The 27,515-nt window shown below is 47.4% G+C and overlaps 1 protein-coding gene across 31 annotated transcripts in view; it reads left to right on the forward strand.

The window, feature by feature from the left end:
• Nucleotides 1-27,515, forward strand: part of LOC138201202 (titin-like) — a 156,031-nt gene that overhangs the window by 103,642 nt on the left and 24,874 nt on the right. For all 31 annotated transcript variants that reach the window (XM_069154451.1, XM_069154460.1, XM_069154467.1 and 28 more), the window contains 23 exons: nt 106-390; nt 528-833; nt 946-1,109; nt 2,248-2,485; nt 2,721-2,996; nt 3,081-3,380; nt 3,465-3,767; nt 3,861-4,160; nt 4,265-4,552; nt 4,695-4,997; nt 5,272-5,574; nt 5,696-6,001; nt 6,091-6,378; nt 6,547-6,837; nt 6,921-7,208; nt 7,321-7,603; nt 7,752-8,059; nt 8,160-8,264; nt 8,360-8,557; nt 8,650-8,946; nt 9,058-9,645; nt 9,734-10,036; nt 10,184-27,496. In XM_069154451.1, coding sequence (XP_069010552.1) covers nt 106-390; nt 528-833; nt 946-1,109; nt 2,248-2,485; nt 2,721-2,996; nt 3,081-3,380; nt 3,465-3,767; nt 3,861-4,160; nt 4,265-4,552; nt 4,695-4,997; nt 5,272-5,574; nt 5,696-6,001; nt 6,091-6,378; nt 6,547-6,837; nt 6,921-7,208; nt 7,321-7,603; nt 7,752-8,059; nt 8,160-8,264; nt 8,360-8,557; nt 8,650-8,946; nt 9,058-9,645; nt 9,734-10,036; nt 10,184-27,496 — 23,634 coding nt within the window. The remainder of the gene's footprint in view (nt 1-105; nt 391-527; nt 834-945; nt 1,110-2,247; nt 2,486-2,720; nt 2,997-3,080; nt 3,381-3,464; nt 3,768-3,860; nt 4,161-4,264; nt 4,553-4,694; nt 4,998-5,271; nt 5,575-5,695; nt 6,002-6,090; nt 6,379-6,546; nt 6,838-6,920; nt 7,209-7,320; nt 7,604-7,751; nt 8,060-8,159; nt 8,265-8,359; nt 8,558-8,649; nt 8,947-9,057; nt 9,646-9,733; nt 10,037-10,183; nt 27,497-27,515) is intronic.

Raw genomic sequence — 27,515 nt, forward strand, 5'->3', positions numbered from 1 at the left:
GAGAACTAAAGATTCTTGACATCGGGGCAGGTACTATGGGTTACCATGAAGATGTGATCTGAACTGGTGATTCCAAGATAACACTTGCAGCGTTTCTTCCAACAGAGGCTCCAGAGATCGATTTGGATGCCGACCTGAAGCAGGGTCTGACGGTGAGAGCCGGTTGTCCGATCAGACTTTGTGCCACCATCAGAGGCAGACCACCCCCCAAGGTCAGTTGGAGAAAGATGGGCATTGATAACGTGGTCAGGAAGGGTAAAGTTGACATCATCGACACCATGACCTTCCTGGTCATTCCTGACAGCACTCGCGACGACTCTGGAAAATACTGCCTGACTCTGCATAGCATTGCTGGAGAGAAGGCTGTGTTTGTCAACGTCAAGGTTCTGGGTAAGTCCTGGTGTTCCTTTCATAATTCATACAAGCTCAACTTAACTGCCGTCAACAATCGATCAAAATGCATTTTTTCAGTGAAATCACAAAATGGAAAACTAAATTCAAACGTCATTATTCATGTTGCCCCAAAGACACTCCCGGACCTGTGCTGAATCTGGAAGCTTCAGACATCAAACAGACGTCAGCCATACTATCCTGGGGTCCACCAGAGAATAACGGTGGCAGTGAGGTCGTCCACTACATCGTCGAGAAGCGCGAAATTGACCGCAAGACATGGGCGACCGTGAAGGGCGACCTTGCGCTGGATAAGATTCCTTTCAAAGTCAGCGGTCTGATGCCGGGCGCCGAATACTATTTCAGAGTGACAGCTGTCAATGAGTATGGTTCTGGAGTTCCCAAAGTGTCACCCACTTCCTACCTGGCTTCTGATCCTGTCAGTACGTATCATCTCCATCACAACATGTGTAGGAGTTCTAAGAGCTGCGCTCTCGTCTTTTACATCAGTCATCTGTCAACACTTCAACACACCCGTCTGATTTAATTTTTCAGGCAAGCCAGAACCTTGTCAGAAGATCAACGTTCTGGAGATCACTAAGAACAGCGCCATGATCGGCTGGGTGAAGCCCATGAGTGACGGTGGTGCCAAGATCGATGGTTATGTGATTGAATACATTGAGGTGAAACCTCCTCCAGAGCCACCAGCCCCTGTGGAGGTTCGTCATGTGACCAAACCGATTCTTCTCTCTGCTTCAATCGAGTGTGAATTTTATTTTACAGAGATCTAAAACCCTTTTTTGGTCTGTTGTTGCTAATTCAATTAATACACACAATTTGTGCTAAACTATTAATCGCATTTTACAATTATATTTACTCTTGCGATACTTTATTCAGTCCCTCCAGGAAATCGTGATTTTGCAATCGCAATAATTAACGCAAATTCAAGCAAACTCTGCAATATATGCGGGAGCTTACAAATTTTTTTATTCCCGCGATTTTTCCTGCAAAAAACATCGTTAGCAGAATCTGTGCTGAAAGTTTTGACATTATAAAGTAAATCTTTTCAGACAAAACTCACTTTATTAAGACAAATAACTCACGCATTTACAATCAGAAAGGCTCTGCTTCACTCATCTCACCAAAACAAACTACGGAACAAGAGGAGAAACAGGAAGTGGCGGTGTTTATGGGAAATGTGGGCTTCAGAATAAAATTATCTAATTCAATATTTATTATCAAAGGAAGTGATTCCATATTACTGTATATTAAATTAGTTTTACACACATGTCCAGTTGTCGAGATGTCTCTGTTTATGTGCATTCAGCAGGTCTGTGTTGAATGAACATGAATTAAACAGCATCTAAAGCTCTTATTTTGACAGCTGATGTAGTCGTTGTTTCTATATTACAGTCACAGACTGCCTGTTCTGAAAACATACACAGCTTTCATGATTTATTTTTGTAACTTTTAGCCCCATGGCTCTGTAAATTCAATAAATGAATAAAAAAAGATTAGAACAAAAATATTTCTGTGATATGCAGCCTGATTATTATCACAGGAAGTGATTACAGATGTATTCCTTTATCAGGAAGTGGTTAAAAAAAAAAAAAACTCTTTCCCAATTTGAAATGTTTTTTTCATTCCCGCAATTTTTTTGCTAAAAACTCCGCAAAGTACATCGCAATTTTTGAAAAAATTCACCACAATATCAGAAAAATGTTATCCCAACAATCACAAAAAAAACTGGAAGCGAAATCCTGGAGGGACTGACTAAGTCAATATATTTTCTTGTTATTGAGCAAATCTGCAAATATGAATCATTAATCCACAACCTCCCTTTTTGGCTTACCACAGGTTCCTGAAGGAGAAGAAGCTCCTCCGCCACCTCCACCGCCTCCTGTGTACGAGGAGGAAGATGAGGAACCTGAAAAGGAAGTGTGGAACTCCTACACCACTGTTAAAGGTTTGATGATCAGTATCAGCGGCTTGAAGGAGGGCAAGAGGTACAGGTTCAGAGTTGCTGCCAAGAACATCATGGGCCTGAGCTTGTTCACCGAGACCAGGGAGCCAATCGAGATCAAGGAACAGATATGTAAGTCAAGTCTGAGTAATAAGAGATGTTTAAATTGTAGTTTTATAAATGTTTCCATTGTAGGCATCATCTTCACTTATTTTCACAGGAACATGTGATACAGTTAGATCGAGGAATAACACTAAATACATAAAATCCAGGGATAACACTAAACAGCATCACCATTTACTATCTGAAAGCAGCTCTCAGCTCCTAGCAATTGTAATGAGTCCCATTCTGATGTCCTCACCTGTAGGGGAGCCGAAGATCATCATGCCAGAGACAGTGAGCGCTAGAGCCGGAGCCAAGCTCAGAGTCGAGGCGGTGGTCTCAGGAAAACCTGCCCCCATCTGCAAGTGGATGCGCGGTGAGAATGCAGTGGTCCCATCCAGCCGTCTGGCCGTGCACCAGTCCACCAACATGTGCGTCCTGATCATCAAAGACGTGTCGAGGACGGACAGCGGAGACTACAGCCTGGTGGCTGAGAACAGCTCGGCAAAGGTGGTCGAGTCCCTGAAGATCCTCATCAAAGGTCAGTGTCACCTACGATAAGACGACCCAAGACGAAACAGAGAATGAGCATGACAGGAAAAGCTAACTTTTCTGTGTATTCCAGACATCCCTGGTGCTCCCGAGGGCCCCGTGGAGATCAGTGACATCGACGCTGATGCTTGCTCCCTGTCCTGGAACAAACCTCTGGAGGACGGAGGCAGCAATATCACCAGCTACATAGTGGAGAAATGTGATGTGAGTAGAGGCGACTGGGTGACGGCCACCTCTTCCGGCTCCAAGACCAGTTGCAGGCTGGGAAAACTTATCCCTGGGAAGGAGTATGTTTTCCGCATCCGTGCTGAGAATCGCTACGGCGTGTCAGACCCGCTTCAGTCTGACAGGATGGTCGCCAAGTTCCCCTTCGGTAGGTTCAATTGAAATAGGTCTCAAGTGCAGGCTTTGTTTAGATGTACGTTTATTTCTAAGTTTATGTCTTTTTTGTCTGTAGATGTTCCTGGCGAGCCCACCAACTGCCGCATCAACAAGACTAACAAGGACTGTATGTTTGTGGCCTGGGATAAGCCAGAGAGTGACGGGGGCAGTCCTATCACCGGTTACTACATCGAGCGTAAGGAAAGAAACAGCCTGCTGTGGGTGAAGGCCAATGACACTATGGTCCGCACCACTGAGTACCCGTGTGCTGGCCTCATCGAGGGCCTGGAGTACACCTTCAGAGTGTCCGCCATCAACCGTGCTGGCCAGGGGAAACCAAGCAAGAAGACCGACTTTGTTACTGCCAGAACGCCCGTTGGTAAGTTTGTCACCAACAGCTGTGCAACAAGCTTATTTCAATCACTTAAATGAGATTCCTTACTTATACTTATTTGCCTTTTTTGTGTTACAGACACTCCAGGTAAACCTGAGATCCTGGATGTAACCAAGAACTCAGTCTCTCTGGTCTGGACTCGTCCCAAGAACGATGGCGGAAGCAAGATCATTGGCTACTATGTTGAGGTCATGCGGGTGCCAGGAGACACTTGGATCCGGTGCAACACCAGCAGCCAGAACGTCCCGAGGGAGGAGTATACAGTGACCGGGCTGGAGAGGGACCTGCAGTACCAGTTCAGAGTGACCGCCAAAACGGCTGTCAACATGAGCAAACCCTCAGAGCCAACTGACCCTGTCCTGGTCTGTGGAGAGAATGGTGAGAGATTTCAACGAAACACTCCTTTTATAAACCAGTCACTGACAAACAGTTTGTTTAAGGTCTGAGCTGTGTATTTATGTATCTCATCTTTTTAAACACAGTTCCTCCAAGACTGGAGCTCAATGCCAAGATGCAGAAGGGTATAAAGGTGCGAGCAGGAGCCACAGTCCTCCTGGAGGCCGAAGTGTTTGGGAAGCCCATGCCCAGAGTGACCTGGAAGAGAGGTGATGATAACCTGAAGTCAGGTGAGGACCAGGTCATCACCCAGCAGAGGCATCACTTCCAGCTGGAGATGACAGCTGTCACCAAGGATCACACAGGAACCTACACCATCGTGGCTGAGAACGCCAGCGGCTCCAAGACTGCCGAGATCCAGGTCAACGTTCTCGGTGAGAACCCTTTTTTCTGGTGAAACTCAACCAACTTGGATGTTCTCCACAGTCTGTAGATTATATGCACTTTAAATTCTACAAGATGTGCACACAGCTTCAGCCTTCTGCATTCCATACTAACTGACTTGTGTTTCTGCAGATGTGCCCGGACCTCCTGCCAATCCCAAATACCTTGAGGCGTTCGCCACCCGTGTTAAACTGTCCTGGGAGTCGCCTCTGAACGATGGCGGTGCCCCCATCAGCAACTTTATCGTGGACAAGCGTGAGACCAGCAGAGCTAACTGGGCCCAGGTCTCCTCCAAGATCAAGGGGGATGTCCCTGAGTTGAATGTGGAGAAGCTAATCGAGGGCCATGAGTACCAGTTCCGAATCCGCGCTGAGAACATGTGGGGAGTTGGAGATGCCATTATCACCGCCCCTGTCGTCGCCAGGAACCCATACAGTGAGTCATCACCTGCCTTTTGTCTGAGGTCATACATCACATCATAATATTAATGGAAGCTATAAGAACATTAGCATCCAGAGTTACAGTTTAAACTTGGTCTTAACCTGTGACATACTGTAGGTGTGATGAGCAGCAGTTTACCATCACATCCCACATTCTGTCCACATCTACATGTTGGTCTGACTCCAAGTCCAGATTCGGTTGCTTATTTCAAACCTGAGTTATGGTTTGATTATCTAAACTAAAACCTGAACTGTGGTGTCACTTCCAGCCGTCCCTGGCCCTTGCGAGGCCCCAGTGATCACCAACGTGACCAAAGAGCACATGACTGTGAGCTGGAAGGAGCCTGCTGATGATGGAAAGTCCACCATCCTGGGCTACATGCTGGAAAAGAAAGAGACCAAGGAGTTGAATTGGGCCAAGCTGAACAGGAAGCCTATGACAGAAAGGACCCTGGAAGTTTCAGGCCTCACAGAAGGAGTCGAGTACGAGTTCAGAGTCACTGCCGTCAACGTGGCCGGGCAAGGCAAACCCAGTGATCCCTCTGCTGGCACCACCGCACAGAATCCCATCAGTGAGTCCGACTATCATTCCCTCTGAAGACCTTGAAAAGATATCCCTTTCTGTATTTCTTTTTTATGTTAAAAACATCAATGGTTCTATGTGTAATCTGAACTCAATGTGCTCTTCTTCAGCTCCTCCTGGACCCGTTGTGAATCCCAGTGTGACTGACACCACCAACAGCACCATCAGTCTCAACTGGACCGCCCCCGCCAACAACGGTGGAAGCCCCGTTCTTGGATACTTGGTGGAGTGTAAGAGGGCCAACACCGCGGACTGGATCCGCTGCAACGTACCCAGGAACCTGCAGGAGACCAGGTACACCATCCAGAACCTCATCGACAAAGCAGAGTACCAGTGCCGCATCACTGCTGTCAACAAAGTCGGCTTCGGCGAGCCAGCTGAAGTACCTGACAAACACGTTGCCAAGGACATCATTGGTATGTATAACTTTAATTCCCTGCACTGTATTTATTTGAATTCCTCACACTCTCTCTAAAAAACATCGTCTGTATGCACGTTAATGTAGTCGCTCCCGAGGCACAGCTGAGTGCGGAGCTGAAGGAAGGCCTGGAGCTGCAGGCCGGTGTAACCATGAGGCTGCAGGCGACCTACAAGGGCCGCCCCACTCCCAGGATCACCTGGGCAAAGATGAACACCAACATCAAGGACCGTCAGGGCATCGTCATCAAATCCACCAATACTGACACCATGGTGGTGGTAGAGAACGTCAACAGATACGATGCTGGCAAATACATCCTAAGCCTGGAGAGCTCGTCTGGCATGAAGATGTACACCATCATTGTCAAAGTTGTGGGTCAGTACAGGACTTGTTTTTTACATTGCGCGAATGCATTAATCTCAGTCTGTTTGTAGTTGTTCTGTTCAGTACAGACTGACTGATATGTCAGACGAAGGAATATGTTCCCAAATGACAAAACTATTTTAAGAGGCACTGTTGTGAAGTGTTGCGGTATCTTTCTAGACACTCCTGGACCACCGGCCAACCTGATGGTGAAGGACACAACCAAGGACAGTTCCTCCATCTACTGGGATACTCCTCTAATTGACGGTGGCTCTGAGGTCACCCACTACGTAGTGGAGAAACGTGACACTGAGAGGAAGGCCTGGTCCATTGTCTCCAATAACTGCAACAAGACATCATTTAAGGTTCCAGACTTGGATCCCGGTCGGTCGTACTGCTTCAGAGTGTCAGCAGTGAACCAGCTCGGTGTTGGAGAGGCCTGCGAGACAGCCGATGCAGTCAGAGCATCCGGTGGGTTGGATTGGAACAGATGTTATACTTGTTTTTGGTTCTTTTGAATTTCAAACTCACTATGCTCATATGTAATTATGCAGAGGAGCCTGGGCCTGTCATGGACCTTAAGACCCTGCTGGTTACCAAGGACTCCTGCACTCTAAGCTGGAAGAAACCACTCACCGACGGTGGCAGCCGCATCATCTGCTATGTGCTGGAGGTTCTTAACGGTGACGACAACTACAAGGAGCTCATGAGGTCCAAGAACATGCAGTACAGTGCGAAGGACCTGGTGGAGGGCAGAGAGTACAACTACAGAGTCAAAGCTGTGAATGACTCTGGAGAGAGCCCTGCCAAAGAGCTGACAGTGGTCGCCAAGGACCAGATCAGTACGTGTCCATATTTATGAAACATCCAGACAAACACATATGAGAAAATGTGTAATTATTATTAAGTATTCAAAGTGCAGTTTTTTAATATACTTTTTTCTATCCTCTGAAGTTCATCCCGCCTGTGACTTGAGGGAGTTGCCCAACATGTGCTACATTGCCAAAGAGGGCACCATCGTGCGTCTGAAGATCCCAATTATTGGAAAACCTACGCCCAAAGTCTCCTGGAAGAAGGGAGATGATGAAGATCTGACGGACACCGGCCGGGTGTGTGCTGAGTCTTCTGCCGTCAACACCACCCTCCTGATCAGGGACTGCCAAAGGACTGATGCTTCCAAGTACACTATCACCCTGAAAAACAGTGCTGGAAGCAGGGAGTCCACCATCTTCATCAGGTAGGACTCATACATCTACAAGGACATGAAACTTCATGAATATACAACAGAAGGACATTAAATGCTAGGTCCAGTCATATCCATACCACACTTACTATATCTAAATAATTAACAAAGGTAAAAAACGTATCCCCCTGTCTCCTCTCAGGGTGGTGGGTAAACCTGGCCTCCCTGTTGGACCAATTAAATTCAAGGACGTTACTGCTGATGGCGCCACACTGAGGTGGGGTGCTCCCAAAGATGACGGCGGTTCTGAGATTACCAACTACATCCTGGAAAAGAGGGACTCTGTCACCAACATGTGGGTGACCGTGTCCTCCACTGTGGAGACAAACAGCATGAGGGTGACCGGTCTTCACGAGGGAACAGAATACATCTTCAGAGTCTGTGCTGAGAACAAATACGGCGTTGGAGACGGACTCAAGTCTGAGCCAGTCGTGGCGAAACATCCATTCAGTAAGTGACTGTACTTGATGGATTTCGAAGGCCGAATTAGTGTTGAACTTAAAGCTTGAGCTTTTCCTGACTGTTCAACCTCATCACTGTATTTCTACAGACGTTCCCGATGCCCCTGCGCCTCCTCAGATCGTGAGCATGCGCCACAACTCTGCTTACCTGGCCTGGTCTGACCCCAGGAAGACCGGAGGATCTCCCATCACAGGTACAGTCTGCTTGAACACTTGACCTCCCGACTGTGAAACAGCTGTATTATTCTCTGTGTGGATTTAATTTTTTCCCCTTTTGTAATGTGTTCAGGCTACCATGTTGAGTTCAAGGAGAGGAACAGTATGTTGTGGAAGAGGGCGAGCCCAACCATCTTGAGGATGAAGGAGCACAAGGTAACTGGGCTGACTGAAGGTCTGGAGTACGAGTTCAGAGTGATGGCGATCAACCTGGCTGGCATCGGCAGACCGAGCGGTCCCACCGATCCACAGGTTGCCCTGGATCCCATCGGTGAGTATAAGAGTCACGGACAACAAGGATAAAAAAAACAATTCTGCAGCTATGCAACAACACATTTATATTCCTTCTATCTGTATGAATAGATACGCCAGGTAAACCCGATGTAATCAGCATCACCAGGAGCACCGTGACCCTCCAATGGACTGAGCCTCAGTTTGATGGTGGCCACAGGCTGACTGGCTACATCGTTGAGAAGCGAGACCTTCCTTCGAAGATCTGGGTGAAGGCCAACAACGTGAATGTTGTGGAACCTGCATTCACTGTCACAGATCTGCAGGAGGGCTGCAAATACGAGTTCAGGATCAGGGCGAAGAATGCCGCTGGCGCTCTCAGCCCACCCTCCGAGCAGACGGACACCATCATCTGCACAGATGAATATGGTGAGATGCAGATACAAAACCTTTCTGAAGGCTTTCAGTGGGACCATATAACGCTGAGGTGTATCTGGCATCCTGCATGATCAATTTAACGTTTCCCATTTTCTCCAACAGCTGCACCAACCATTATCATTGATGCTCAGGTGATGGAGGGTCTGACCGTCCGAGCCGGCGATACTATTGTCATCACTGCGACAAGCATTTTAGGAAAACCTGCACCGACCTCATGCTGGTCAAAGGGAGGGAAGTACTTTAAGCCCTCTGACCTTGTCCAAATTGAGACCACTGCAACGTCGTCCACTCTGTCCGTCAAATATGCTGGCAGGAAGGACTCTGGAGAGTACATCATCACTGCCAGCAACCCCTTCGGTGCGAAGGATGAAACTGTCAAGGTCAAAGTGCTGGATGTTCCCGGTGCTCCTGGGCCCATTGAATGCAGTGGTGTCTCCTCTGAAAAGGTGACTCTTACCTGGACAGCTTCGACTGAGGACGGGGGCTCTCCTATCAAGTACTACACCCTGGAGAAGAGGGAGACCAGCCGCTTGCTCTGGACTATCCTGGAAGAAAAGGTCATCGACTGTCACTATGTGGCCAACAAGCTCATCCAGGGAAATGAGTACTTCTTCAGAGTTTCCGCTGTGAACCAGTATGGTGCCAGTGAGCCATCTCACTCTGAGGCAGTCAAAATGGTTGATAGATTCGGTATGTACATTATCTTTCTTTGTGCAAGTGGATGGAAAACACTGACTACTTTGATTCATGACCGTGTTTCTTTTATCTCTGCGTGCAGGTCCACCTGGTCCACCATCTAAACCAGAGGTTGACAAAGTTGATGGACACTCAGCCACTGTGACCTGGAGAAGACCAACTGAGGATGGAGGAAGTGACATCATAGGTTACTGTGTTGAGAAGAAGGAGAAGAAAGCTATGAGATGGGTCCGGGCATCCAAGAAATCCATTGCTGAGCTCAGCTATGAAGTTTCCGGCCTCACCGAGGGTGCAGAGTATGAGTTCCGTGTTCTTGCAGAGAACAAAGCTGGCTTTGGAGAGCCGAGTGAACCATCTATGCCTGTCAGAACAATAGTTGTTGCCTGTGAGTAAAGATAAGTGTTTCAGCTGTGAGAAAAATATGAACCACCAAAATCCAACGTATTATTATGTCAAAAATGCTTCTTTTTTTTCTCTGAATTCTATAATTAGTTTTTAAAAACCTTAAAAATACTTTTTTTTTGTCTGGCAGATCCACCTGGACCTCCAGTTAACCCAAGAGTTACAGACACAACCAAAACCACTGCCACTCTGAACTGGGGAAAACCTCTTGATAATGGTGGACTTCAAGTCACTGGATATGTGATTGAGCACAAGAAGGAAGGAACTGAAGAATGGGTTAAGGATACCCCTTCATCTCCACTTAGGATCACAGAGTTTGTTGTTCCCGGGCTGGAAACAGGTGTAAAATATCACTTCAGAATTAGTGCTGTGAATGCCAAGGGAGCAGGTGAACCTGCTGAAACTCAGGAACTGGTTGAGATTGTGGAGCGTGCAGCTGAACCCGATTTGGAACTGGACATAGAGTTGAGAAGAACTCTTGTTGTCAGAGCCGGCTGCTCCATTCGCCTCTTTGTGCCAATCAAGGGACGTCCTGCACCAACAGTCACCTGGACCAAGGAGGGTGGCCCTGTCCAACGTGCAGTCATCGACAGCACAGAATCCTTTACCATGCTTATCATTCCTGAGAGTTCAAGGATAGATGCAGGCAAATATGAGCTTACCCTCGAAAACTCAGCGGGAAAGAAGAGTGCTGATATACACGTGAGAGTTCTGGACTCACCTGGACCTCCACTTAACCTAAAACCAGTCAAGATTGACAAGGAAAGCATTACGCTGCAGTGGGAGATGCCTCTCATTGATGGTGGAGCCAAGATTACAAACTACATCATTGAGAAGAGAGAATCAACACGAAAGGCTTTTGCTACAGCTATCACAAAGTGCCCAACCACTTCAGTCAAAATTGGCGATCTGGGTGAAGGCTGCGAGTACTATTTCAGAGTGTCTGCTGAGAACGAGTATGGAATCGGGGAGGCGGCTGAAACTGCAGATCCAATTCGTGCCTCCCAGGCGCCAACTCCTCCAGAGAGCATTATTCCTACTGATATCACCAAGAACTCTGTGAGCCTGGCTTGGACCAAACCCAAGCACGATGGTGGAAGCAGAATTACTGGATATGTCCTGGAAGCCAAGAAGAAAGGAACTGATCAGTGGGCTCATGTGACAACAGTGAAGACTGTGGACTTCACAGTGAAGAATCTCAATGAGAATGAGGAGTACATTTTCCGTGTGATGGCTGTCAACCACTCTGGCAGAAGCATTCCACGTGAGAGCAAACCCATTGCTGTCAAGGATTCTACTTCTCTACCCGAGTTCGACCTGCGGGGTGTCTGTCAGAAGACTGTTATTGCCAAGGCAGGAGATAACATCAAGGTTGAAATCCCAGTTATGGGACGTCCCAGACCAACTATCTCTTGGCAGAAGGATGGAGCCGCCCTGAAACTCACACAGAGAACCAATGTGGAAACTACCCCTGCTACTGTTATCATCAGCATCAATGAATGCAACAGAGCTGACAGTGGCATATACACCATGACAGGGAAGAATATTGTTGGATCTGTGACAGACAACATTGTCGTCAAAGTACACGATGTGCCAGGGCCCCCCAAAGGACCCGTCAAGATCGTGGAGATTTCTCGTACCTTTTGCGTCTTTTCGTGGGAGACTCCTGAGAATGATGGAGGCGTTCCCATCAACAACTACGTGATTGAGATTAGAGACACCACTTCCCAAACATGGACCGAGCTGTCTTCCACTGTCATCCGCACAATGTTCAAAGCCATTCGGTTAACCACTGGATCAGAGTACCAGTTCAGAGTAAAGGCTAAAAACAGATATGGTGTTGGACCTCCCATCACATCAGAGGCAGTGGTGGCTGCCTATCCATTCAAAGTGCCTGGGCCTCCTGGTACTCCCAGTGTTGTTGCATTTACCAAGGACTCAATAACAATTGGCTGGAATGAGCCAGTGACTGATGGTGGAAATGACGTCATTGGTTATCATATTGAGAGGAAAGAAAGAAGCAGCATCATGTGGCATAAGATCAGCAAGGGTATTGTGAAAGGAAATATCTTTAAATCATCTGGGCTTGAAGATGGAGTTGCTTATGAGTTCCGTGTCATGGCTGAAAACATGGCTGGAATTGGTAAACCCAGCAAGGCCTCGGATGCCATCCTGGCTTTGGACCCCATTGACCCACCAGGTCAGCCAATGCCGATATTTGTCAACAAGAATGTCATCACTATTCAGTGGACAAAGCCTGAGTACGACGGTGGCTTCAAAATCACTGGCTACACCGTGGAGAAGAGAGAACTGCCTACTGGTCGCTGGATCCGAGCTAACTTCACCAACATCATTGAGACGGCATTCACTGTTAGCGGACTGACTCAGGATGCTTCCTATGAGTTCCGTGTCATCGCCAGAAACTCGGCAGGTGCGGTGAGCGTGCCCTCTGAGCCTTCAGACCCAATTACCTGCAAAGACGACATTATCGAACCACGCATTATGGTTGATGCTATCTTTAAGGACGTCGTTCACCTAAAAGCAGGAGAGTCCTTCAAGCTTGATGCTGATATTGCTGGTCAACCAATCCCATCTATGGTTTGGACCAAAAATGGAAAGGAGGTTGAGAACACGATGAAACTGGATGTTAAGTTCACTGAACTGACAACTACTCTGACCAGCAAGGACTCCGTCAGATCAGATGGAGGAGAATTTGTTTTGACTGCCACCAATGTTGGTGGATTTGCAAAGCATGTCTTTAATGTTAAAGTGCTCGACAGACCTGGACCACCAGTTGGACCTCTTAAGGTGTCTAATGTCACAGCTGACAACTGCGTAGTTACTTGGTCTCCACCTGAAGATGACGGTGGTGCCAAGATTGAAGGATACGTAATCGAGAAGCGTGAATCAAGCAGACTGGTTTGGACCAATGTAGTGTCAGACCTGCAAGTTACACAATACAAAGTGACCAAACTGCTCAAAGGAAATGAATACATCTTCAGAGTTATGGCAGTGAACAAATATGGACTTGGCGAGTCTCTTGAATCAGAACCCACTATTGCGGACAACCCGTATGTGATTCCAGATCCTCCAGAGAATCCTGAGGTGACAGCTGTCACTAAAGATTCAATGTTTATTATGTGGCAAGCACCAAAGAGTGATGGTGGAACTCCCATCACCAACTACAATATTGAAAGGAAAGACAAAATAGGCCTCCGCTGGATCAAATGCAACAAGAGGAAGGTCAAAGATCTGCAATTCAAGGCAACAGGCCTTGTTGTGGGACATGAGTATGAATTCAGAATAATTGCTGAGAATGCTGCTGGAGTGAGTGCACCAAGTGTCTCCAGCCCATTCTACAAGGCCACTGATGCACTGTACAATCCAGGGCCACCGTGCAACCCCAGAATCCTGGACACAACCAAGTCCTCAATTACTGTTGCCTGGAACAAACCTGTATATGATGGTGGCTCTGATGTCACTGGCTACATTGTGGAGACATGCATCCCATCTGAAAAGGAGGAAGAGGAGGAATGGACCATTGTGACACCTAAGGAAGGTCTCCTTGCCACCTCATTCACTATTGTTAATCTGAAGGAGAACCAGGAGTACAAGATTAACATCTCCGCTGTCAACAGTGAAGGAATTGGAGAGGCAGCATCAGTACCTGAAAATCCCAAGGCAGAGGACAGGCTCATCCCCCCTGAAATGGACTTGGATGCTGAGCTCCGCAAGTTGGTCAGCCTGAGAGCTTGCTGCTCACTTCGACTGTTTGTGCCCATCACAGGCAGACCAGCTCCTTCAGTTAAATGGACCAAAGGAGATGGCGAGCCTGTTGAAAGGGCCACCATTGACAGTACCACATCATACACATCCCTTGTAATTGAAAATGTCAACAGATTTGACAGTGGAAAGTATAATCTTACCATTGAAAATAGCTCTGGCTCCAAGACAGTTACAGTCCAAGTCAGGGTGCTCGATACACCAAGTGCCCCACAGAATCTGAAGTTGACCGCTGTAACAAATGAATCTGTCACTCTGACATGGGATCCGCCCGTGAATGATGGTGGGGTTAAGATTAAGAACTATATTGTTGAAAAACGTGAGTCGACAAGAAAAGCATATGCCACAGTCAGTTCGAACTGCCATCATACCACCTTCACAGTTGACCAGCTCCTTGAAGGATGCAACTATTACTTCAGAGTTTTGGCTGAAAATGAATATGGCATCGGCCTGCCCATTGAGACTGGTGAATCCGTTAAAGTGTCTGAGAAACCACAGCCACCTCGCAAAATCACTCTGAAGGATGTTACCAAAAACAGTGTCACCCTGTGCTGGGAAAAGCCACAGCATGACGGTGGCAGCAGAGTGGGCTGTTACGTTGTTGAGATTCAACCTAAGGGTGTTGATAAGTGGAGCCAGGCTGTGATCGTAAAGGAAACAGAAGCTACTATTAGTGGACTAAATGCAGGTGAGGAGTACATGTTCCGTGTAGCTGCAAGAAATGAGAAGGGAACAAGCGACCCACGTCAAATTGGTGTTCCTGTGATCGTAAAAGAGCTTGTGATTGCACCTGTTGCCAAAATGTTGTTCAACACCTTCAGTGTGTTGGCAGGAGAAGACCTGACAGTGGATGTTCCATATATTGCACGTCCTAAAGCAGCTGTCTCCTGGGTAAAGGATGGTGAGCCTCTGAAGAGAACTACCAGGGTAAACTTTGCTGGAACAGAAACGATGCTCAAACTCAGCATAAAAGAGGCCACTAAAGATGACGTTGGACACTACCTAATTACTCTTAGCAACACAGCAGGAGAGACAACAGCAGATGTGTGTATCGTTGTTCTTGACAAACCAGGCCAGCCAGGCGGTCCAGTTAAGGTAGAGGAGGTCACTTCTGACAGTGTAACCATCTCCTGGAATCCACCAGAGTATCATGGTGGTTGCACCATCAAAAACTACATTGTGGAAAAGAGAGACACATCCACAACTAACTGGATGGTTGTATCTCCCAACCTAGCAAGGACCAAAGTTAAGGCAGGCAGGTTGAAGACTGGCTCCGAGTATCAGTTTAGAATTAAAGCCGAAAACAGATATGGAAAAGGCCCAGTTCTTATATCAGAATGTATTGTGGCTCAGTACCCATACAAACTCCCAGGACCCCCTGGAACGCCATCCATTGCAGCCTGCAACAAGGACAGCATGGTCGTGGCCTGGAATGAACCTGTGAATGATGGTGGAAGCACTATCTTGGGCTACCATCTTGAACGCAAAGAGAGAAACAGCATTATGTGGGTCAAACTTAACAAGTCTCTTATTACTGACCAAACCCTCAAGACCTCTGGTCTGGAGCCAGGAATGGAGTATGACTACAGAGTTTATGCTGAAAACATTGTTGGAATAGGCAAAGCAAGCAAAGTGTCAGAGGGACATATTGCCAGAGATCCGTGTGATCCTCCTGGCACCCCTGAGGCAACAAAGATTACTAAGGACTCTGTGACTATTGTTTGGACCAAGCCTGAGTATGACGGTGGTGCAAAGGTTACAGGCTACATTGTGGAAAAGAAGGAGCTTCCTGAGGGTCGTTGGCTGAAGGCTAACTTCACTAATGTAATTGAGACAGAATATGTTGCAACTGGACTCGTGCAGGACAATCAGTATGAGTTCCGTGTCATTGCAAGAAATGCTGCCGGCGTTTTCAGTCTACCTTCTTACAGCACTGGCCCTATCACTGCTAGGGATGAGATTGAACCACCACGCCTCAGCATTGACCCCGAGTACACACAGACTGTTGTGGTTAATGCTGGAGACAACTTCAAAATTGATGCAGATGTTCATGGTAAACCGCTGCCCTCTATCCACTGGATGAAGGGAGAGCTGGAACTGGGCAACACCATTCATAGAGAGATTAAGAATGCACTCACCAAAGCTTATATATCTGTCAAAGAAGCTAAAGTTTCCGATGGAGGCCAATACACACTGCTGCTGAAAAATCCAGGAGGAGAAAAGGCCGTACAGATCAACGTGGCTGTTCTCGATAAACCTGTGGAACCGAAAGGACCTCTTGTTGTTACGGGAATAACTAAAGATCGATGCTGCCTTGCATGGAAACCACCTCTGCAAGATGGTGGCAGCAAGATCTCTCACTATATTGTGGAGAGGAGAGAGACGAGCAGACTAGTCTGGACAGTTGTTGACCCAAAAGTGGAGAATATTTGTCTAAAAATTACCAAACTCCTGGAAGGAAATGAGTACATCTTCAGAGTCCGTGCTGTCAACCACTTTGGAGTGGGGGCCTCACTTCAGTCTGATGCTGTCATAATCAAGGATCCATACATGACACCTGGATCGCCCAAGGGCTTGGAAGTTTCAGATATTAAAAAGGATTCAATGGTGCTCACCTGGGAGAGTCCTTCTGAAGATGGAGGAAGTCCAATCACTGGATACATTATTGAGAAACATGACAAAGAGGGCGTAAGATGGACCAGATGCAACAGGAAAACAGTCACTGATTTGACTTTCAGGATCACCGGACTCCTGGATAGCCATAGTTATGAATTCAGAGTTGCAGCTGAGAACAGTGTTGGCATTGGTGAGCCCAGCTCCCAAACTGTGTTCTACAAAGCTCTGGATCCCATCTTCAGCCCTGGTCCACCACACAATCCCAGAGTTACTGACACATCTAAAACATCAGTATTCTTGTCATGGGGAAAGCCCGGCTGCGATGGGGGTGCCGCAATTCAGGGATACATTGTTGAGTGCTGCACTACCACAGAGACAGCAGAGCCAACTGAAGCCCCTGCTGAGGAGGCAGCGGCTCCAGATGCACCAGCCGTGGAATGGATAATGTGCACACCACCATCAGGTGTCAAGAAGACCAAGTTTGAAGTTGCAAACCTGAAAGAAAACCAGGCATACAAGTTCAGAGTATGCGCTATCAACAAAGTGGGAGTTGGCGAGCATGCTGATGTTTCTGGCGCTGTCGTTGCCCAGGACCGGGCAGAGGAGCCTGACCTTGACATTGACCCAGAACTGAGACAGATTGTGACGATTAAAGCAGGTGCATCCCTGAGACTGTTTATCCCCATCAAAGGAAGGCCCACTCCTACCATCAAGTGGGACAAAGATGAAGCTGCCCTTAAAGAGACTGCTCAGCTTGAGGTGACCAGCAGTTACACATCTCTTGTAATTGATAAGATGAGCAGAAATGACAGTGGAAAATATACAATCACTGCAGAGAACTCCAGTGGAACCAAATCTGCATCTGTTGTTGTCCGTGTTCTTGATACACCCAGTGCTCCTGTTCATCTCAAAGTGAAAGAAATTACAAACCAGTCAGTAACACTGGCATGGGAGCTACCTCTGTTGGATGGTGGGTCCAAGATCAAGAACTACATTATTGAAAAGAGAGAGAGCACACGTAAAACATATGCAGCTGTCGTAACAAACTGTCATGCTCTTTCATGGAAGATTGAGTCACTCCAGGAAGGTTGCAGTTACTACTTCCGAGTCCTTGCTGAAAATGCACATGGTGCTGGCCTGCCTGCAACAACCGTCGACCCTCTTAAGGTCTCAGAGGTGCCGCAGACTCCAAAGAACTTGAGTGTTACAGATCAGACCAAAACTAGCATCTCTTTGGCCTGGGAGAAGCCCGAGTATGATGGTGGTAGCAGAGTGTTGCAGTACCTGCTTGAGGTGCAGCTGAAGGGCCAGGAGAAATGGAATGGTGTTAACACATTCAAGACAATGGAGGCTACTGTCTCCAATCTGAACCCGGGAGAGGAGTATCTGTTCAGAGTTACAGCTGTTAATGATAAGGGAAAGAGTGAGCCCAAACTCCTTGCTGGTCCAGTGATGACCAAGGACTTGGTCTATGAGCCAGATGTCCGTCCAGCATTCAGCAGCTATAGTGTCCATGTGCGCAAAGACAAGAACATCGATATTCCCATCTTTGGACGTCCAAAACCAACAGTCACATGGACTAAAGATGGAGCTCCTTTGAAGTTCACGACCAGGGTGAACATTCTCAATACACCAACACAGACAACACTTAGCATTAAGGAGGCAGCAGGTGATGATGGTGGCATGTATGGTATAACTGTTGCTAATTCAGCTGGAAAGAAGGACACAACAGTTGAAATCATCATACTCGATAAACCCAGCCCTCCATCAGGCCCTGTGAGATTTGATGAAATCACAACACGAAGTGTCACTATTTCATGGGACCCACCAAAACACAATGGTGGATCCCCAGTTTCAAACTATGTTGTGCAGAAGAGAGATACTACGACACAAACATGGGAAAATGTCAGCATCAACTGGGCCAGAACTACCATCAAAGTGATCAAACTGAAGACTGGAGCCGAGTACCAGTTTAGAATCATTGCACAGAACCGCTATGGCAAGAGTCATGGTCTGGATTCATCTTCTGTAGTGGCTCAGTACCCATACAGAGAGCCAGGCCCACCAGGCACCCCTTACATCTCCTCCCTCTCCAGGGACCACCAGATTGTTGAGTGGCATGAGCCTGTGACGGATGGAGGCAGCCCTGTTCTTGGTTACCATATTGAAAGGAAAGAGAGGAATAGTATTCTCTGGGTCAAGATCAACAAGACTCTTATTCATGAGACTAGTTTCAAGAGTCACCCCTTGGAGGAGGGTATTGAGTATGAATACAAAGTTTATGCTGAAAATATTGTTGGCATTGGCAGGAGCAGTAAGGTCTCGGAGGGCTCCTTTGCCCGTGATCCTTGTGATCCTCCTGACACACCAGAGGCCATCCATGTGACCAAAGACACCATTGTCATTCAGTGGACTAAACCGGAGTATGATGGTGGCAGTAACATTACTGGATATACTGTGGAGAAGCGTGATTTGCCAGAGGGCAGGTGGGTAAGGGCAAACTTCACCAATGTGATCGAGACCCAGTTTACTGTCACTGGTCTGACTGAAAATGCACAGTATGACTTCAGAGTCATCGCTAAAAATGCCGTCGGCACTGTCAGCAAGCCATCATACAACAGTGGACCAATCACTGCCAGTGATAAGTTGGAGGCACCCAAATTCTCCATTGACCCTGCATTCACAAAGGCTATCGTCATCAATGCCCGAGAGACATTCAAGTTAGATGCCGATGTTCATGGCAAGCCATTGCCTACAATCCAGTGGTTCAAGGATGAAAAAAGAATCGAGAACACACTCAGACTAGAGGTCAGAAACACAGAAAATCACGCTATGATCGTCATTAAGGATGCCGTTAGAATTGATGGTGGAATGTATACGCTCCAGCTCACAAATGATGCTGGCAGTGAAACTGTTCCATTCAAGGTTGTGGTCCTGGATAGGCCCAGCCAATGTGAAGGGCCCCTCCACATCACCGGAGTAGCTGAAGATAGATGCTCACTGGTCTGGCGTGCCCCTCTACACGATGGAGGTAGTCCTATCACACACTACGTCATTGAAAGGAGAGAGACCAGCCGTCTGGCCTGGACTGTTGTTTCTAGCCGTTGTGACACCACATGCTACAAAGTCACCAAATTACTGGAAGGCAATGAATATACGTTCCGCGTCATGGCAGTTAATAGTTATGGTACCAGTGAGCCACTGGAGTCTGGTGGAGTGACTATGAAGACTCCATTTGTTCCTCCCAGTTCACCTCACGTTGAGGATGTTTCCAACATTGCCCATGATGGTATGACCATCACTTGGTCTGCCCCTGAGGCTGATGGTGGCAGTGAGATTATCAATTACGTCATTGAGAAGAAGGACAGAAGTGGAATCAAATGGACCCGATGCAACAGGCAGAAGGTCACTGATCTCTCGTTTAGAGTTACAGGCCTCAGCACAGACCACGAGTATGAGTTCAGAGTGGCTGCTGAGAACATAGTTGGAGTGGGAGAGCCAAGCCTTCCAAGTTCATACTACAAGGCCCGTGATCCTAAATACAAACCTGGTGCCCCGGCATATGTGAATGTGATTGACTCCACAAAGAGTTCTATTTCAGTGTCATGGGGTAAGCCCCTGTCTGATGGTGGCAGCGCCATCCAAGGATACATTGTTGAAGTCTGCAAGGCTGAAGAGGAAGAGTGGACGATGGTTACTCCCCCTACTGGCCTGCGTGTCAACAAATATGAAATTACCAAACTTGCTGAGGGCCAAGAGTACAAAATCCAAGTGTGCGCTCTGAATAAACTGGGAGTTGGTGAGCCAGCAGCTCTCTCTGGAACAGCTAAGCCTGAGGAAAGGGTGGACCCACCGCAGATCCATCTTGACTCTGAGCTGAGGAAGGGCATTGTCGTGAAAGCAGGTGGATCTGTCAGAATCCATATTCCATTCAAGGGCAGACCAACGCCTGAGATTAAGTGGACTAAGGATGAGGGCGACCTGACTGGGAAGACGGTGGTTGAGAAAGCTCTCAACTTCACACAGCTGTCCATTGACTCATGTGACAGGAGTGACTCAGGAAAATACTCCCTAAGCCTGACCAACAGCAGTGGCTCTGTGTCTGAGGTTGTTTCCGTTAAAGTCCTGGATACACCTGGTGCCCCACAGAAACTTGTGGTTAAAGAAATCAAAAGAGACTCTGTCACTCTTGAATGGGAAGCCCCACTGATCGATGGAGGTTCCAAAATTAAGAACTATTTTATTGACAAACGTGAGTCAACTAGAAAAGCATATGCAAATGTATCCACAAAATGTGCAAAGACTACATTCAAAGTTGAGAACTTGATTGAAGGTGCTATGTACTACTTCAGAGTCATGGCTGAGAATGAATACGGAGTTGGACAGGCGATTGAAACAAAAACCGCTTCCAAGGCCTCTGAGGTACCACTGCCTGTTGGAAAGGTGTTCCTCACTGATGTCACGAAGGCCACTGTCTCACTGGCCTGGGAGAAACCGGGGCATGATGGAGGCAGTAGGATCGGTGGCTATCTAATTGAGATGCAGCCAAAGGGTACAGATAAGTGGGGAGTTGCAACAAATACAAAGACTTGCGAGGGCACTGTCACAGGCCTCACAGCTGGAACAGAATACCTATTCCGCATCATTGCTTACAATGAGAAGGGAAAGAGCGAACCAAAGGCACTTGTTGCACCCGTTATTGCCAGTGACATGACCATGGAGCCAAGCATTGAGATGCAATTCAACACTTACAGCGTAATAGCTGGAAAAGATCTAAAGTTGGAGTTCCCTGTGCTTGGCAGGCCCAAACCAAAAGTCAGCTGGACCAGGGATGGTCAGTCCTTGAAGGTGACATCCAGAGTCAATGTAAAAAACACTCCAGCAACAACTGGAATTCAAATTACTGAGGCATGCAAGGAGGACTTTGGAAAATACTCCATTACAGCTGTCAACACTGTCAGCACAGTCACTCAAGAGGTGACTGTCATTATCCTTGACAAGCCTGGTCCACCAGCAGGTCCAATCAAGGTCATTGAAGTGAGCAACACCTTTGTCCATCTGTCTTGGGGGCCACCAGAGTACACTGGTGGATGCCAAGTGAAGAACTATATAGTGGAAAAGAGAGACACCACCACCGCAACATGGCAGTCAGTCACCACACAGCTGGCTAGAACAGCTTTCAAGGTCACCAAACTGAAGACTGGTGCAGAATACCAGTTCAGAATCATTGCTGAAAACCGATATGGAAAGGGTGCGCCTCTGGACTCCAAGGCCATTGTGGCGCAATATCCATACAAACTGCCAGGGCCTCCAGGAACACCATATATTAAATCTGCAAATAAAGAAATGATGATCATTGAATGGAATGAGCCAGTCAATGATGGTGGAAGTGCAGTTATTGGTTACCATCTGGAAAGCAAGGAGAGGAGCAGCATTCTGTGGAACAAACTGAACAAGACTCTTATCAATGATACATTGTTCAAGATCTGCAATCTTGAGGAGGGTATTGGATATGAATTCAGAGTTTATGCTGAGAACATTGTTGGCGTTGGCAGATGCAGTAAAGTATCTGAGTCCTTTGTTGCTCGTGACCCCTGTGATCCCCCCGGTGCACCAGAGGCTGTATCTATTTCTAAGAACTTCATCAAGATTCAGTGGACCAAGCCTGAGTACGATGGTGGCAGTAAAGTGAATGGATATATTGTGGAAAGGAAAGATCTCTCCTCCCCTGATGGGCGCTGGGTAAGAGCTAACTTTACCAATATAGTGGAGACTGAGTATACCGTCACCAGTCTGACAGAGAAGGAGCAATATGAATTTAGAGTTATCGCAAGAAATGCAGCCGGAGTCTTCAGCGGGCCATCTGACAGTTCTGGACCTATCACTGCTACTGATGAAATTGAACCACCGAGGGCCTCAATGGATCCCAAGTACAAAGATGTTATCGTTGTGAATGCTGGAGACTATTTGCTTCTTGATGCAGACATCTATGGTCAACCAATTCCTGATGTTGTCTGGCTAAAAGAGGGCAAGGAAATGGACAAAGCCTTACGCATTGAAGTGAAAACTACACAGAAACGTGCAGCCATGACCATTAAGGATGTAACCAAACTTGATAGTGGCAACTATGAGCTCATACTCAAAAATCTTGGTGGTACAAAAGCCTTCCCTATCACAGTCAAAGTCCTTGATAAACCAGGTGCACCCACTGGACCCATGAAGGTGACAGGAGTCATGTCTGACAGGTGCATCCTTGCCTGGTCTGGACCAACTCTGGATGGTGGGGCCAGTATCAGTCATTATATCTTGGAGAAGAGAGAGACGAGCAGGCTGTCCTGGACAGTGGCTGCACCTAATATTCAGGGTCTCTACCATAGACTCGTGAATCTGCTCCCTGGAAATGAATATATTTTCAGAGTCAGGGCAGTCAACAAATACGGTGTTGGTGATTATCTTGAAAGTGTGCCGGTCATTGCACGCAATCCTTACAAGCCTCCTAGTGCTCCTGGAACTCCAGAGGCAAGTCAGATCACAAAGGACTCTATGGTTCTTTCATGGACCGCTCCAGAACAGACTGGTGGAGCTGACGTTGATGGCTACCACCTTGAAAAGCGTGACAAAGATAGTGTAAGGTGGACAAAATGCAACAGACAAAAGCTGACTGACACCCACTTCAAGGTCACAGGTCTGATGATAGATCATTTTTACGAGTTCCGTGTTGCTGCTGAGAATGAGGCTGGAATGGGAGACCTCAGCGAACTGTCCCTGTTCTGCAGAGCATGTGATGCCACAACACCACCTCGACCTCCACACCATCCTAAAGTGACAGACTACACAAAGTCCTCTGTTTCTCTGTCCTGGGGAAAACCTGACTTTGACGGTGGAGCCTATGTCAAGGGCTACATCGTTGAAATGAGGGAGTACACGCCAATGACCGAGTCAACAGAGGAGGCAGAAGTTGCACCAGCAATAGAAATGCCAGTTGAAAAGGAATGGTCCATGTGCACTCCACCCACTGGCATTCAAGCCACTAAACTCACCATCCCAGACCTGAAGGATGGTGGAGAGTACCAGTTCCGTGTCTGTGCTCTCAACTCAGAAGGAGTTGGGGAGGCTGCTAATGTCCATGGCACGGTTGTTACGTCTGACAGGTCAGAAGCACCAGAAATCGAGCTTGATGCTGAGCTCAGAAAGGTGGTATCTGTCCGTGCTGGTGGAACTCTGCGTCTGTTCGTCCCCATCAGAGGAAGGCCTGAACCTGCAGTGAAATGGGAGAAGGTTGATGGTACCCTCATAGACCGGGCTGCAATTGACACCACCAGTTCATACACCATGCTTGTCATTGACAACGCTAACCGCTTTGACAGTGGCAAATACTCGCTTACACTGGAGAATGACAGCGGTTCAAAATCTGCAATAGTTGCAGTGAGAATTTTGGATACACCAAGTGCACCACAAAAACTTGCTGTGAAGGAGCTCAAGAAGGATTCAGTGACTCTTGCCTGGGACACTCCACTTACCGATGGTGGTGCTAAAATCACAAACTACATAGTAGAGAAGAGAGAATCTGTCAGGAAGGCCTATACTACTGTCACCAGCAACTGCACAGCCAACTCCTTCAAGATTGAAGAGCTGCCTGAGGGTGGGATGTTCTACTTCAGAGTCTGTGCTGTGAACCAATATGGCCAAGGACAGACGGTTGAAACGAAAGAAGTCAAAGTGTCTGAGGTACCAATGTCACCAAGCAAGGTTACTGTTGTGGACTTGACCAAGACCAGCGTGTCGCTGGCTTGGTACAAACCAGCTCATGATGGTGGAAGCAAAGTAATCTGCTACAATGTGGAATTTAAGCCGAAGCGTGGGGACAAATGGGGCACAGCATGCACAGTCAAGGTTCCAGAAGCAACTATTCCTAATCTGACTCCAGACGAAGCCTATTTGTTCAGAGTTGTTGCAATCAATGAGAAGGGAAAGAGTGAGCCAAAGGAACTTGGTCTGCCTGTGGTTGTAAAGGATGTTGCAATTGAACCATCAATCAATTTGCTGTTTACCACATACAGTGTGAAGTCTGGAGATGACCTCACTGTTGAGGTTCCATTGAGAGGCAGGCCAAAGCCTGTTGTATCCTGGAAGAAGGATGGCCTTCCTTTGAAGCAAACATCATCCGTGACCATCTTAAACAGTGCAACCTCATCCAAAATTATCATCAAAGAGGCTAATAGAGAACATGTTGGCAAGTATAATATCACTTTAGCCAACTCAGCAGGACTTGTTGATGCAGATATTGGAGTTGTTGTCCTTGCTAAACCAGGTGCACCTAAAGGATTTAAGGTGGATGCTGTGACCTCAGACAGCATCACACTGTCCTGGTCTCCACCAGAATATGATGGTGGCTGCTCAATCAGCAACTACATTGTGGAGAAGAGAGACACAAACTCACAGGAATGGCAGATGGTAGCAAGTAATGTTGCCAGAACATCTTTCAAGGCCGGCCGCCTGACACATGGAGCAGAGTACCAATTCCGCATCTATGCAGTTAACCGTTATGGAAAGAGTACCTATCTAGATTCACCTGGAATCACTGCTCAGTACAACTTCAAACAACCTGGACCTCCTTCTACGCCCATCGTGAGACTGGCCACCAAGTCTTACATGTTGGTGATCTGGAATGAGCCAGTCACTGATGGTGGAAGTCCTGTCCTGGGCTACCATCTGGAGAGGAAGGAGCGTACTAGCATTCTTTGGACAAAGATGAACAGAGGAATGATCAAAGACACAGAGTACAAAGTCAATGGAATTGAAGAGGGTATGATGTATGAATACCGTATTTATGCTGAAAATATTTCTGGTATTGGTAAATGCAGCAAGGCCTGTGAAGCTGTAGCAGCCAGAGACCCATGTGATCCTCCAGGCACACCTGTGGTCACTGCTGTTACCAGAACATCTCTCTCCTTACATTGGGATAAACCAGAGTATGATGGTGGAGCCAAGGTTTCTGGCTACATTATTGAACGCAGGGACCTTCCTGAGGGACGCTGGACGAGGTGCAACTTCACCAATGTGCCTGAAACACACTACGATGTGACAGGCCTTACTGAGAACAGCCAGTATGACTTCCGTGTCATTGCAAAAAATGCGGCTGGATTGTTTAGTTTCCCATCGGACAACACTGGACCCATCACCGCTAAGGATGATGTGGATCCACCACGTATCATGATGGATGTCAAGTTTAGAGAGACAGTGTTTGTGAGAGCAGGAGAAACTCTGAAGATTAATGCTGACCTTGCTGGACGCCCTGCCCCTGTCATTTCCTGGACCAAGGATGGCAAAGACATCGAGCTCAGAGCCAGAATCCAGATTGTTTCAACAGATACCAGCACGTGTGTCATTGTGAAGGATTGCATCAGAAGAGATTCTGGGCAGTATTCACTGACTCTACAGAATATTGCAGGAACAGTTACAATGCCGATAAACTGTGTGATTCTCGATAAGCCAGGACCCTCAGCAGGACCTCTGCAGATCTCAGGTCTCACAGCTGAGGAGTGCACTTTGTCTTGGGGTCGTCCTCAGGAGGTCGGTGGTAATGACATCACTCACTATGTTGTTGAGAAGCGCGAGACCAGCCGCTTGGCATGGACACTGGTGAAGGGAGACGTCACACAGACATACTTCAAAGTCACAGGCCTGCTCAAAGGCAATGAGTACATCTTCAGGGTTCTGGCGGTCAACAAGTTTGGACCTGGTGAAGCTCTGGAGAGTGACGCTATAAAGGTTACAGATCCATACGTATTTCCCACTGCTCCAGCCGGTGTTGATGTAACTACCATAACTGGAGACTCAATGACCCTCACATGGTGCAAGCCAGCCAGTGATGGAGGCAGTCCGATTATCGGCTATGTGATTGAGCGCCGTGAGAAGACGGGTATGCGCTGGGTCCGTGTCAACAGAGATCTCATTGTTGAGTGCACCACAGTAGCAACCAAACTTCGCAAGGGTTGTGAGTATGACTTCAGAGTCTATGCTGAAAATGCAGCTGGTCTGAGTCCCCCAAGTGAACAATCTGCAACATTCAGAGCACTCGACCCTCTGGTTGTTCCTTCTCGCCCGACCAAGCCAAAGACGGTTAGTTCAACCAAGGACAGTGTTTCCATTGTCTGGAAACCACCAACAGATGATGGCGGTGCTCCCATCCTTGGATACAGTGTAGAATACAGAGACTACATCCACAAACCGGAGCCAGAGGTTGAGGATGAAGAGGAAGAATATGAGGACGAGGAAGAGGAAGAACCCGAATCTCCTGAAGAACTAGCAAGATGGGTTGAGGCCATCCCTCTTACCAAGAGTTTGGAATTCACAATGACTGGATTAAAGACAGATGCAGAATATGAATTCTGTGTCAAAGCAATAAACAAAGTTGGCAGCAGTGTGCGGAGCCCATATTCAGATGCAGCTGCAGCCATGGACAGGACTGCAGAACCCTCATTTGATGTTGACATCGAGATGCGTAAAGTACTTGTTGTTAGGCATGGCACCGCATTCACGCTCAATGTGCCATTCAAGGGAAAACCTGTGCCATCAGTAACATGGGACAAAGAGGGCGTTGATCTAAAGGTCAGAGGAACCATTGAATCTACAGAATCCAGCACGTCACTGACTCTTGAGAAGTCAACTAGAAATGACTCTGGAGAGTACTCTGTCACGATTGAATCATCACTAGGAAAAGCAACATTACCCATGGTTGTCAAGGTGCTAGACTCTCCTGGACCCCCACTCAATGTTAAAGTTTCAGCAGTGACCAGGGATTCTGCAACCCTCACTTGGGAGGCTCCGGAGAATGATGGTGGTGACGCAGTTAAGGCGTACCATGTTGAAAAACGTGAATCGAGTAAGAAGGCCTGGGTTTCCGTGACCATCAACTGCCACGCTCTGACATACAAGGTGGAAGACTTGCAGGAGGGAGCCATGTATTACTTCAGAGTTGTTGGAGAAAATGAGCATGGAGTGGGTGTCCCACAGGAGGCCAAGGCTGGAACAAAGATCACAGGTAACACATGAACTGATTG

Source organism: Embiotoca jacksoni, unplaced genomic scaffold, assembly GCF_022577435.1.
Source record: "Embiotoca jacksoni isolate LCO1_2020_lvr unplaced genomic scaffold, fEmbJac1.0.p SCAF_2, whole genome shotgun sequence".
Taxonomy (NCBI): domain Eukaryota; kingdom Metazoa; phylum Chordata; class Actinopteri; family Embiotocidae; genus Embiotoca; species Embiotoca jacksoni.